Source organism: Aulonocara stuartgranti (genome assembly GCF_965226115.1).
Source record: "Aulonocara stuartgranti genome assembly, chromosome: 17".
In the NCBI taxonomy this organism is placed as follows: domain Eukaryota; kingdom Metazoa; phylum Chordata; class Actinopteri; order Cichliformes; family Cichlidae; genus Aulonocara; species Aulonocara stuartgranti.
Genome location: NC_138953.1, coordinates 12,728,776 through 12,741,891, shown reverse-complemented (window position 1 = coordinate 12,741,891; position 13,116 = coordinate 12,728,776). Strand labels below are relative to the sequence as shown.

At 40.6% G+C, this 13,116-nt stretch overlaps 1 protein-coding gene across 4 annotated transcripts in view; it reads right to left on the bottom strand.

The window, feature by feature from the left end:
* LOC309692846 (carboxyl-terminal PDZ ligand of neuronal nitric oxide synthase protein-like) overlaps positions 1-13,116 on the bottom strand; it is a 272,306-nt gene that overhangs the window by 93,027 nt on the left and 166,163 nt on the right. For all 4 annotated transcript variants that reach the window (XM_082511678.1, XM_082511680.1, XM_082511677.1 and 1 more), the window contains exon 6: positions 4,030-4,171. In XM_082511678.1, coding sequence (XP_082367804.1) covers positions 4,030-4,171 — 142 coding nt within the window. The remainder of the gene's footprint in view (positions 1-4,029; positions 4,172-13,116) is intronic.

Here is a 13,116-nt window from a genome sequence, read left to right as displayed (position 1 = left end):
TTGTTATCATTCAGTGGGCTTCGTTAGATCCAGTTCCAAGGTTGGAAGCTGACTTTACAAAATTCTTTGTTGTTTATATTACTCAGTCTGGGTTGGACAACTCCTCTGAAACAGTACAGAAACATTGCCGCACACTTTCTTCTCTTCCTTTTCTTCCTTCTTGTTGTTCAACCCAGTTCTCCATCCCCTCTCCTCTTTTCTAATCTACATTTGGTCTTTCTTCTTCCTTTCATCCTCCTCCTGAGTTTATTTTCCCCTCTAACATCATTTCCTCTTCCTCATCTCAACTAGACATGCCTTCCTCCAGCACACTATCTCCCCCTTTTTTTCCTCCCCTCTCCTCTCATTGCCATGATAATTAGTTCTTCAGATAAGCACATTGGCTGTGCGTGACGGCGCTTGTGTTATTTAACACACCGTGACAGTGAGTGCGTGTGTACAGACCTCTCCTTGTATGCATGTGAGGTCCTCTTTACAATGTGTGTGCGATGCACAGTTAGAGCGTGTGGGTGATCTCCGGGCTCATCAGCATGTGAAAACGAGCTCGTCTTTGGAGGGCTGGAGGGGAATCTGCAAATAACATATCCCTGCCCGGTGTAGATCAGGGCAGGGAGGACGACCAGCAGCTGGCCGCTGTAAGATCTGGAACAATGGTGTAAAAGAGCTGCATTTGATGACTCCTTGTCTTGTCCTCTCAGGACCCCACTGAGAGCCACGTGTCCCCGGGCTGCCACACAACCCAAGCCGTCCAGACATCAGGCAGCGGATAAAAGTAGCTCAGCCCACCAGTGTTGTTGTGCCGTTTCTCTGTGTTGACTCATCCATGATATTCGCTCTAGCATACCATTCTCCTTCTTTCCAGTTTGGGCACAATACAGGCAGGAATCTCATCTACAGCACATCTACAGCTGTGTATGTGCAGTGCGTCTCCAGTACAACCTGTTAGTGCAGTCTGAGGACACATGACTATGCGAAGTGTGTAGGTGTTTGTGGGCACTGGGGAATGTGCTGACAGCCCTTCAGATTTTGCTTTACTTTTAGGACTTCCACAATGGAACTGATGACACTTCTTTCCCATTTTGCTTAGGGCATTAAAAACATACTTTTTAGGATTACAATCTGATAGAACAAGTGCTAATGGACTCTCACTGGTTCTTCCCGAGACTCTTTCCTATCTCAAGGTTAAAACTGAAACTGACAACACAACGTTAGACAAGTTAGAAAAGCCGATAACCTGGGTATCAACTCAATGATTGCCAACATCTCCATTTTTCAGCATGACAATGAGCCCAAACGCAACTAATATGGTATAAACCCAATGGTCTTCATGTACTAATATGTACATTCTTACACAGTGTAAAAATAAACACGTATGCTATACTACTGTCCAATTAATGAAATGTGACCGGCCTATTTTGTTCCTACATTTGTTAATAAACGAGAACAGTTCTGAAGCAACAGTCTCGTATAATCACCATACTCTTCCACCCACATTTCTCTTTCTAAGGAAATGCCTCCAGGTGAACAGAGAAAATGGTGACGCTACTGTACTTCTAAGGCAAGAAAGCAGCAGAAAGTCCAGCTGAAGAAATGAAAACAGTTATGTCCAAAGGCTCCTTTCTCATTTACTATGTGTTAATAGACCTCTTTGCATTGACTCATTACTTGTAATTAATCTCCGTCTCTCTTCCACAGCATGTCTTTCATCTTGTTTTCCTTCTCTCACCCCAACCGTTCGTGGCAGATCGTCGCCCCTCCCTGAGCCTGTTTCTGCCGGAGGTTTCTTCCTGTTAAAAGGGAGTTTTTCCTTCCCACTGTCACCAAAGTGCTTGCTCATAGGGGGTCATATGATTGTTGGGTCTTTCTCTGCGTGTATTATTGTGGGGTCTACCTTACAAAATAAACCACCTTGAAGCGACTGCTTTTGTGATTTGGCGCTGTATAAATAAAACTGAACTAGCTGAAATTATAGAAGTTTTTAATATGGTTTCCTCTGAGACACCCACCGTGGCTCAAATAAAGGAAATAAATTTGGACATCAAAAGAGATCAGAAACTCAGGGCAGACTGGAATAATGCGACGACATTAGCCTGTTGCATCCAGCAACGATATGTCATTTTTAATGAAAGATACGATAATTTAAGAGACGACAAAGAACACAGGTTCAAATTAAAAGCCTACACCTTTCAATTGAATCTTCTGTTTTCTTTATATTAAATGTAATAATTCTTTTATAATTTAAAAGTCAACTGTAATTTTTAGCATTAATAACAATAATAAGGATAATAATACTTCATTTGCTTGTCCATATGGTCAGAGACACTTAAATTTGTTTGTACAAACAAATTCAGATACAAATATTATAAATGGCTGATGAATGATGATGATGATGAATGTTCATACGCGTAGGTTACACACAGATTTGTGCTTATGGACTATTAGTAAATACTTATTTTATAATTATAATTGTATTATATTAATATTTTAAATCAGTTTCATGTCTTCCAGTTTTGCTTTTACGTTTTGTTACGGAAAGACACTAACAAACTTCTACAACATTCCCTCAGTTACTATTCTTAATATTCTCAGTTGCCAGTGGTTGCACGGCTTCTATTTTAGACATCAAAGGACCTTGATATCTCTACTGTAGTCCACTTCACGTATGTTACACATTGATGCTGATGGGGACAAACAGACCAGAGGCTGGCAACGAGGCCACCTTGAGGAGAATAGCTGCTAAATTTATATCGGATTTAGTTTATACAACAGATTTATGTTAAAACAGGAGGCATCACTTTAGATTTTATCAGAAGATAAAAATAATGAATTGGTTATGTCGTAAATTAGTCTCATGGTGGTGAACCAAGGAGCAGAGCAGGCAAAAACCAACAGCCATCAGTCTGTTTGGATGCTACAGTGTTATGGCAACAGTGCAGCATCCAAACAGAGAACATCTTTCTTGAGAGGAAAGACAAAGGTGAAGAGCGACTTGCTGCATAATGAGGATGGAACAGAAAAAAAAAAAAAGCTTTTGCAGTAAAAAGGCATAAACATGCCATTTTGAATGATGTTCATATCAACTGTAACCATAAATTATCTTGGGGATAATTTCTGCATTTCTATGAATGCAGAAGCAGAGAGGTGATTGGAAATAAGCGAGGCAGGGGGAAATTACACAGGATGGAAATTGCAAGTATGAGTCTTATTCACTCAGCCACCTGGACAACCTCCAGCTAATATGAAAGAGCAGCACTGAATCCACCCACAATTTAGGCACTCAATTTAACAATGTTTTGTTATGGGCGTCTAAAAAAAAGACAAGGTCTATCAGTCTATCGGCAGCACAAGCCTGGCTGTTTCTATCAGCGATGTGCCCTTTGTTGGTCCAGAAAGTCTGCTCTCAAGGTCTGCTTTTAATTTTGGACACACCGACAATGTTTTTACTGCCACAGCCAAACAAGCCTCGAGTCTCCTTCACAGCACATGCCTCTGAAGCACTACATTACATCAACCCACACACGTCTATCTATCCGCTCACTCCCTGCGCAGTTCTCATCTGAAAGTAAACCTCGTAAACAGCTGTATTTACTCGTCTTAAAATCACAGTGCGTTTTATCTAAGTGGGCGCTTTACATGGCAAAATAACATTTCTGGCATCTCGCAGAAAAACAATCTTAGACTGTCTCTGTATGAACTTGCCTGTCAGCGTTCACTAACAACGCCTGCTGAAGGTAAAACAACAAATGAATTACCCTGAGACAAAACGTCACTCAATCAATCGTTGCATTTGCTCCTGACCTCTCCTCAGTGAGCTCGCGTCTACTTTTTTGTCTTTTAATGAGTTCAATTCAAATTGAAAACTTGCACGCAACTTTCACCTTGCAGTCTTTAGTGCCTCTGCAGCTCCACCATTCTCCAAAGTGATCACAGTATGCACAACTGAACTTGCAGTAAGCACTTTTTAACAGACTTGAGGCCACAGCAGAAGTGCTTTAATAGAATAAAAAATGGAATGGTGTTCGTGTCTACCTGTGACGGAGGAGTCATTGCTGTTCTTGTCGCTGTGGTGGTCGTCCTGTCCATCTGTGTTCTGCTGCGTGTGCTGCAGACTCAGTTTGTGACAAACTTCAAACGCCTGCCCGACTGTCCGAACGATACGCATGGCCTGGCTCTGCGAGGGTGAGGAGACAAAGAAAGACAAATAAATGTAGCTGTGATTCTCAGAGTGTTATCAGCTGCATTTTTGTGTTGACATTTGGTTTTAAAGAAAAATTAAAAACTCTTTGCTGCGTTGCATTTTCTAATCGACTTCATCTAGTGTGGCATCTTTCTCCTTAGGCTTCCTCTGACTGGGTTTCTGCAGGTGTTTACCCAGAAACCAATACATGTTTCTGGGTATAAGGCAATGCAAACCCCATCACGAGCCACCAGGGTGATTTTACCAGATAAGACTGAGCCCAGTGTTGGATTCCGACTGGACCCAGAATCACTCTTAGAATATTTCCTGTCTCAGACACAACAAGCCCAGAACACGGGTGTGTAGGTCAGCTGGTGATTCACTCTTACATGGATGCACTGGGCCACATGATGATATCTGAGATCACTATGTTAAGAGATCATGATGTTGTTGTGGGGCCACCATTACAACTGACCAATCATGTTGTTGTGATGCTTTGCAACTTAAGTGGGGAGGAAAAATACTGAAACTGAATCGTCCTGTAGTGGAAAAAAATGCAGAGTCACAAAGTCTACATAAGGAAGAGGCAGAGCTACAAAGAAATGAACGGGCTTTCACCCGTGAGACTATGTTTCTACCAATGTACTGTAAATGTGGAATTATTACTCTTGGACTCAGTGGACTTGCTTTCATCCATCTATCTTTGATCCGATTCAGAGAGCCCATCCCAGCTGTCACAGAGTAAAGCTTACATCCTGAACATGTTGCCCAGCTATATCAGTTTTTAAAAAAGAAATGCATCAGTTACATGTTGTATTTTCTTTAATTTAAAAAAAAAAAAAAAATAAAGGTTTAGGTAAAGATTGAAGTTTCCATTTAAACTTTTTATGTCAAGAAGAAGAAATATTAGACATAAATGACAAAAATGAGACAAAAATGACACATAGTACTCACTAGCTGGAAAGTTTCTGAATAATTTCTCATTACTTTTTTCAAGGGTGTAAACTTGAGGTCATGTTAACAATCTAGTGAAATGTGGCTTACATCGCCCGAGGTCTTCAAGATTTATTGGTGGAAAACTGACAAAAAGCAACTATAATTCTTACAAGTGTGGTGTGTGTTATCAACATGTAGACAGTACTGTATAAAGATTTAAAATATCACATCACATTTGACCTCTGACCTCTCCTTTTAGGTTAATAGACTGATCTAAGGTCAAAGTGAGAAGCTATTTAAAACTATGTTTCTTACTGCTATTGCATTAATAAATAGGAATACAGGGAACAATATAGGGGGATTCTTTTGCCTCCAAAAACCATGTCACATGACCTCTGACCTCACTTTTGATTTCACATCTGCATTTCTTTTAAGATGACCCCAAAAATTGTTTATCTTCAAAGAAAATATTGCAAAAGGAAAGAGAATGAGGTGCCCAGTTAATTAGCAATATACGGTAGTATTAGATTATATAATATTATATATGTACCTTATTCATGTTCAGTTATTTACAGGTTACTCCTACTATACTATTCCCTTAAAAGTAAATACTGCCCAGAGACTGAGCCGCCTCGGCAGAACTTTGTACTCTCTGAATAATTCTAGTTATTATTATTATTGTATTGTAGATGCAGCTCTTTGTTGCTTTTATTTTTTTGTTTGGTGGGGTGGTGGGGGTGTTTGTATTTCAGCACATTGAGAAATTTCTCCTTTTTCCTCCTTCTAAGGCATTTCAAACAAATAGCAGCCTGTTGTTAAAAAAAAATACTCCAAACTCTGAATTTCTACTTTTGACTGGATTTCACTTTACCCGCAGGCACACCGACTTTAGTGCCTCTGCTCATCTCCTCCTTTTTCCTCCTTCGGCCCTGCTCTGAAAAGGCAGGTCAGGCAAAAACAACTTAGACGCTTTCTATCTCCTGTCAGGCATCTGCTCTATCTCCTCACAGTAGAAAGGCGTAAAGGCAGAAAAGATTTCATTGTAAAGCACTCATTCTCAGCTGAATGAGTATAAATGGATGAAGTGTGGCCTAAAAGCCACAACACAATACACACATGACTGAAGGACCAAATCCTTTCTTGCCCTGCTTGTCAACACTGGACTAGTTTGAGGCTGTGTCCTGTAAGTGCTAACAGCATTAGTGCAAGCTCTGTATGGGATCAGAAAACAGTTGATGAGTTAGTGGGTTTTGACAGCAACTGAGCTCCTGGGCTTTGGCCTCAGCCCACAGATGTGTTTCTGTATCAGTAGTAATGTTTGTCTGCAGTCTTCTTACAGCACATTTTATTATTCATTTTTTTTAAATTAAATCGACTCGCTTCAGTTTAATTTAGTGCTGATGTTACCATAGTGACCAGCCATCAGGTGGCACAACCAGCAGAAAGAATTTATGACCTCCCAGTGTGTCACATACCTTCTGACCCTTACAGAATCAACAGTCGTGATGACTAAGCTGCCTTGCTGGCATAAAAGCTCCATGAACCTCCACTTTGTTGTGCTCAGTCACCTCACTAAAAGTCACTGACAGCATAAAGCCATTTGAAAACTCTCTCTCTCAAAAAAACAACAAAAAAACACTTTTAAAACCATAGAAATAAAAATTCAAGCCAAACTTTCAATGAAAATGAACATCAGAAATACACTCTGTGCAAGTAAACACCCTGCTGTCAGCTCAAATAGAATACTGAGGTGCAAAATAAGCATTTGGTTTAGCATTGCCTAAGTTTGTTTATTAAAGTGTTAAGTAGCAGGCGTCCCACTCTGTGCTCTCTCTGCATGCCCGAGCTCCTCTCCACACCTCTGAGATCAAACCGAGCCACCCTACGGAGGAAGCTCATTTTGGTTGTATCATTGACCTCATTTTTGTGGCCATATGTGAAGCCCATAAGTGACGGTTGGCACATAATCCGACTGGTTCACCACAACGGTTAAGCTGACCACGTACAATTCGCCAGTTGAGCTCATGCTCCATGTTGCGTCAAGATCCCCGGAGAGTTAAACCTTTAGCTAGGGTAGCATTTCCGTCAACCACAGAGGAGCATGCCACTGGTTTCTGGCTTCAGATTTGGAGGTTTTGCTACCACCACATTGCATGCTACAGGTTGTTGCAATTAAGGTAGTCAAATCCCATGATCTGTGTAAAGCAGGAGCTTGTTTCCAACCAAGAATATCTGTGCCAAATTATTTCCATTTCCAATTTCAATCATCCTCTGCTTCATCGTCCTTTCAGGAGTTCAATCAGCGTTATTTTATATATAAACTATCAAATCTAATCAAACTATATATCTACAGTTTAATAATACAGTAACACCGCACAATCTAATTTGTAGAGGGATGAAAAACAGAGCTGTCTAAGAATTCTCACAGTGACATGACTAAATAACTTCAGAACCAAAAAGAATTGAAGAACTAACAGTTTCAACCTCTTAAATGGTAAATATTGCTATGATGAGATTTTAAGAAATCCTAAGGATTTTTATTCACGCTAGTTGCAGTGACTAACTGGTAAACTGATCACCCAGAGACTGAGCGTGCAACCCACATAGCACCCATACTTCAAAAACAGAAATTCATAGACTGTAATGTAAAAGGTTGAGTAGTTGTTTTGTATTATATAGAAAACTTCTGAAGAGTATTTGCCAGATTAGCTGTTAAAGCAATGCTTCCCTCCACCTTCATAAAATAATTTAGTGTTTGTTTGTCTTAACACATCTTCCTTATTGGTATTCAGTGACAGTGTCATCAACCAACCAGGCGTCATGAATACAAGTAGCTGATGTTCAAGATTATAGTGATAAAAATGCAAATTAAAAGAGATGTATTCAATTCTGACATCTGCTTCCTCTCTTTTCTAATTTTCTGGAGACGAGTGTTAATAACGTGAGACATCATCGCTCTATGGGCATTAAGAAAGGAAAGAAAAAAACTAGTGACCCTTGAAGGCAAAACTCCACTTTTTTTTAAACAAGGAAAAAGTTGTTCTGAAAATGATAGATGATGTTATTCAAAAATGTTAAGTATACACTTGCAGGCATCTCACATTTGGAGCAACTCTTGCATCCTTCACTCATCTTTCCTCCTTGGAGCCGTGGTTCTGTTTTTCCACGCTCTGCCGTTCCCATCTTCTTCATTTCCTCCTCCATTATCTCACCCCCACATCATCTCCTCCTTCTCTGTGGACCCCATTCATGTCTTCTCACCCCATGCTGGTCCTCAGACTGACAGTAAACAATCGTGTTTCCCTTTGAAGATGTTTGTTCCACAGGCAGTCATACCGGGGATGAGAGCAGATTCTGGTGTTATTGTACACAGCGAACACAGCAAAGCTCGGCTCCCCTGCCTCACACACCGACGCGTTGGAAAACACACAATTGAAAACAATGCTTTATACTTTTTCATTATTTTAGTCCTTTTTTTCCTCCTCTCCAATTCCCCTTTCTTGTAATTGACTCAACAGTTCAACACATTTTTTGTGCTTCTGGCTCAGAAAGATGACTTCCTCGTTCTTAATCCTACTAACAAAACCCCAAATTGGTTCCACTAAATGCTCCCATTAAACAAAAGAGCTAACCTCATTGAACTGCTGAAAAAAATGCTTGGGACATGGGCTGCCGCTGGGAGCTCAACAATGATAATACCATACTGAAGTAATAAGGGCAGAGGCAGCAACAATCCAATTCAATTTCAATTCACTTTCATTGATATAACAACTGTTGTCTCAAGATGGTTTATACTGTTAGGTAAAAGTCCTGGAGAGAAAACCTCAACAGTCAATCAACCCCCTATTAGGAAGAACTTGATGACAATGGGAAGGAAAAACACCCTTTTAACAGGAAGAATATTTTCTCTGCAGCATACTGGATCAACTCTACAGCTTTTTAAAGAACCTTTCAACAACCTAAATTACAACAATGAGACACTTATAAAAAAAGAAGAAGTCCTAAATCTGTCACCTGACCATGGCCTTTCTATGGCAGCCGGGATAGACTCCAGCCCCTCCTGCAACACTGATGAGGATAAGCGGAAGAAAATTTATGGATGGATGGATATAATAATTTATAATGGAACAGAGATACTCAGGTTTCAGGGTTATGGAGAATAAATGTATAAATAGGAGAATTTTTTTTAAGGCACTTTGGGGCCAAAACTGGCAAAGTCAAATCCATCACAGTCTTTCATCTTTGCTAGAGTGAGCAGCAAAGACTGAGGGCACTACACAGGTCAGGTGTCTTTTTTGCAGCATATCAACCAGTTTAATTGCTTCTTTAAGAAGACATCCATATTCCCAGGATCTTAAATATCTATCCTCAAATGCATCAGGAGCCAGTTCAGGGACTTTAAAACAGCAGTGATGTGAGCACTCTACTTGCTCCAGTTACAGTCTGCCAGAAGTACTTTGTAAGCTGCAATTGTTTTAAAAGCTTCTGGGGGGAGAGTAGAGTGCAATGTGCTGCAGTAGTTAAGTTTAATTGTAATAAAAGTATAGACCCGCTTCTCAGAGTCGCTGGGACAAAAGAAAACTTGAACCTTTTCATGGGGGCTTAAATAACTGATTGCTGCTTTGGTAAGGTCTCCAATGAGACCGGAAAACTGAATCGAAGTCAAAGGACAGAAAAAAAAGCTTTTTCTTCTTCTGGTCAAATGTGCTTATGGACAATTAAGTGCTTAGACAGTGAGATTAACGTGGAGGAGATTCTCTCTGTTGCTATTCTGTTGAAACTGAACTGGGACAACATCTTAAAGAAGTAAAACCTTGCAAAGTCAAAAGTGCCAAATGCGAAGTCCCTTTCAACAAATACAGTTTTAGCCATTTGTTCAAAGTCTTTAAATATTTTTTTGATGTAATTTGCCCCTTAGTTATGACCGTTGAGATTGGCAATGCCAGAAAAAATGCCCTTGTTCATTTTAAGAGCCAGCTGGGTTAACAAAAAGTTGCATATCATAAATACACAACCATATTTTCCAATTATTCCCAACATCACATTCATAGCATTACTGTACGCTGTTTACCTTTTCAACCAGACTGCAGTCTTTTGAGTCTGGATCAGATTTCTGATCCAGACTCAGAAATCTGATACTCAGGGGTGTCCAACTCCAGGCCTCAGGGGCCGGTGTCCTGCAGGTTTTCGATGTGTCCTTGATCCAACACAGCTGATTTAAATGGCTAAATTACCTCCTCAACATGTCTTGAAGTTCTCCAGAGGCCTGGTAATGAACTAATTTGACCCAGGGTGATATCTAAAACCCTTGAGGCCTGGAGTTGGACACCCTTGGTCTAACTGGACTTTCCATACAACTATCTATGGCAACTGAACCAAACCACAGACTTCATATTAACAATAGATGCAGCCTCTGGGTCTGAAAAGTATCCTAATTGTCAGTAAACACTTTCCCAATGACTTTATATTCTCAGAACCAAGCTCCAAGTCTTCAACACATGACAGCATGCTTTCAGGCTAACACGTCCAACCAATGCTGCCAATCGCAACATGAACCAAGTATTTTTAGTTGGGTAAACATATATTAACTGGAGAGACACTTCACTCTCAGATTGCTGGTTTACTTGTGGTTACTAGGGTATTTAAAAGTAGAACGGATAGCAGAGTCTTTGGCTTTCAGGCCCACCTTTGTGCTTACAGAATGCTCTACATTTAATCGTAAATTTTTATTAATCTCTGGGTAGTTCGATTGTTAGTGTTTGGGGTTTTACAATATAAATGCTTGCTGTGATGTGGCATTATTTGAACTGAACTGAAGTGAAGTAAATTGAAGTTAACTAAAAAAAGACATAACTAACTGTTCCTTTGAGGTCCTCTTAATATAGAAACTCCTTGAATGTCCTTAGTGTTACACCACTATGTTCAATGCTGCTTTTAACACAATTTCTTTTTTAACTAACTTTTTATGAAGACACTTGCACTTTATCTGAACATTTTTTGCCTTCAGCCAATTCTCTAGCTAATCTCCAATTGTGGCAGCTGACAGGATCACTAAAAGATCTGTCACTCAAATGCAAAACCTCGATACCCTGCTGGAAAGGCTGCTGCTGCCTATGTTGGACATCTGTCACCATCCCTGTCAAGTCCTCTTTTTTGTCTCCAACTCTGTCCCCATCACTTTTCCTCTCTGTCAGTTCAACTAAATAAAAGTGTATCTTTTCCTTATCTTTGCCTTTCTATCCCTTTCTTCTCTACATATCAAGCCTCTGGTGAGCTGGCTCTTCCTCAGTGATGACGAGATGAAGTCTGTCCAAAAGTGTGAAGCATTATTTATCCTGAATTACCCACAGAGGTTGAGCGGTGCTTTGGCTGTCCACTTGCAAGTCTTGGCACAGGCAAAAATAAGGGGCAAATGGGAATATAATATAATCTAGGAAAGAGCAGGGTAAACAAGAGCGGGGGTGGTGAGCAAGGGAATTGCTTGTGATTAAAGAATTGCCACATATCTCTCTCTTCATATGTCTTCTATTCCTTCTGTGATGACAGTTTCCTCTCGTCCTTCTACAACTTACGCAGACATTGCTCAGTGTATACAAATCTTCTATAGCATATAAGACAGATCATTTCACTGGCGTATCCTTTAAAGATTTGCATTAGACGCTCTCTGATCACTATAATGATCAGGGCACAGCATAGTCTGATCTTCAAACACTTTGATTGAAATTAGGGGGGGGAACAGGAATGAATTATACATAGTTCTGGCACTGCAGGTGAATATTATGAGAGTGAAATAACTCCTAATCAATGGACAAGTCTCTGTGTGCATGTGAATGCGCTCGAGTATGACAGCATGAAGTGAGCGAAGTGTAAGGAAATTAATTTATAATGTCTCAGTGACTCTTCTGAACCATTAGCTTGCTTTTGAGGCACCACACATGGCTACATCATGCAACCCCCCCAAACCAGTTTCAATCATCTTACTGCTTCTGTCAACCTTTCTTGATTCTTCTTTCTCTCCCCTGTCACCTTTTCTCTCTCCAGGATTTGTTTAAATGTCAGTATCTTTTAATTAACTCGCTCTGTGGCAGGAGTGCCAGACAGCATCTGAATGTTCTGGATTCTCCCCTTTCCTCTGTCACTCACTAGACAGTAAACTGGAACATCATCTTGTCGGTGTGAATTTGAGAACATGTAAGAAATTCTCAGTCCTAGTTTGTCACATTTTGGCACTTGGGGATGAAACCTTTCCCATCATATTTTAACATGCCATTTCCCAAGACACCAAGATACTGGAGCTTGGATTTCAAAGTGAGTAACAGAGGGACATATTTTGTCGCTCTAGCGAGTTTTGACAGCTGGGTACAACTAGGACCTCCACTTCTGCTCTGTATCCACTGCACTGATCCCCTACAGCCAATCTAGGTATTTTGGGATGGGCAAAGATGGGGCAACCGTGCCCTCAGGCCCCTGTAGGAGGCTTGGATCCAGGGTGGGACCCTGGTAACCCTGTTCTGGGCAGGGTAATGCTCCCTTGCTCTCATGCTCTTCAAAAGGGTATTCTGTACTATTTTTGGTCTTGCCAATTCTTTGGGACCAATTTGCTGTTGAAGAAGCTTCCAGGGGCAAGCAGTGAACTTGTGGTTTGGGTTACAAATATAAAATGATAAACATCTGTCAACTTTGTCTGCCACAACCTTCTCCTGCTTTCTTGGTTACCATGGTGTAACACGGTTGGACAACGGTTTTGCCCACAGTCGCATCGTGCTTGTTTTAGACATTGCAGGACTTCCCACTATCCTACGGCACTACCCTGTATACTGGAAAAATGACATTTAAGGGTTGCTTAGTGTGTCACTATGTGACGCCAAAGGATCCTGACCACATCCTGGGTTGGGCGTGAGAACAACCTCATTAAATCATCAAATAAGCCAGTGAAATGTTTTTTTTTTTTAAAAAGGGTAGACTTGTCAAGTTCCATGACAGCTTCAGCGAGCTTATAGCGG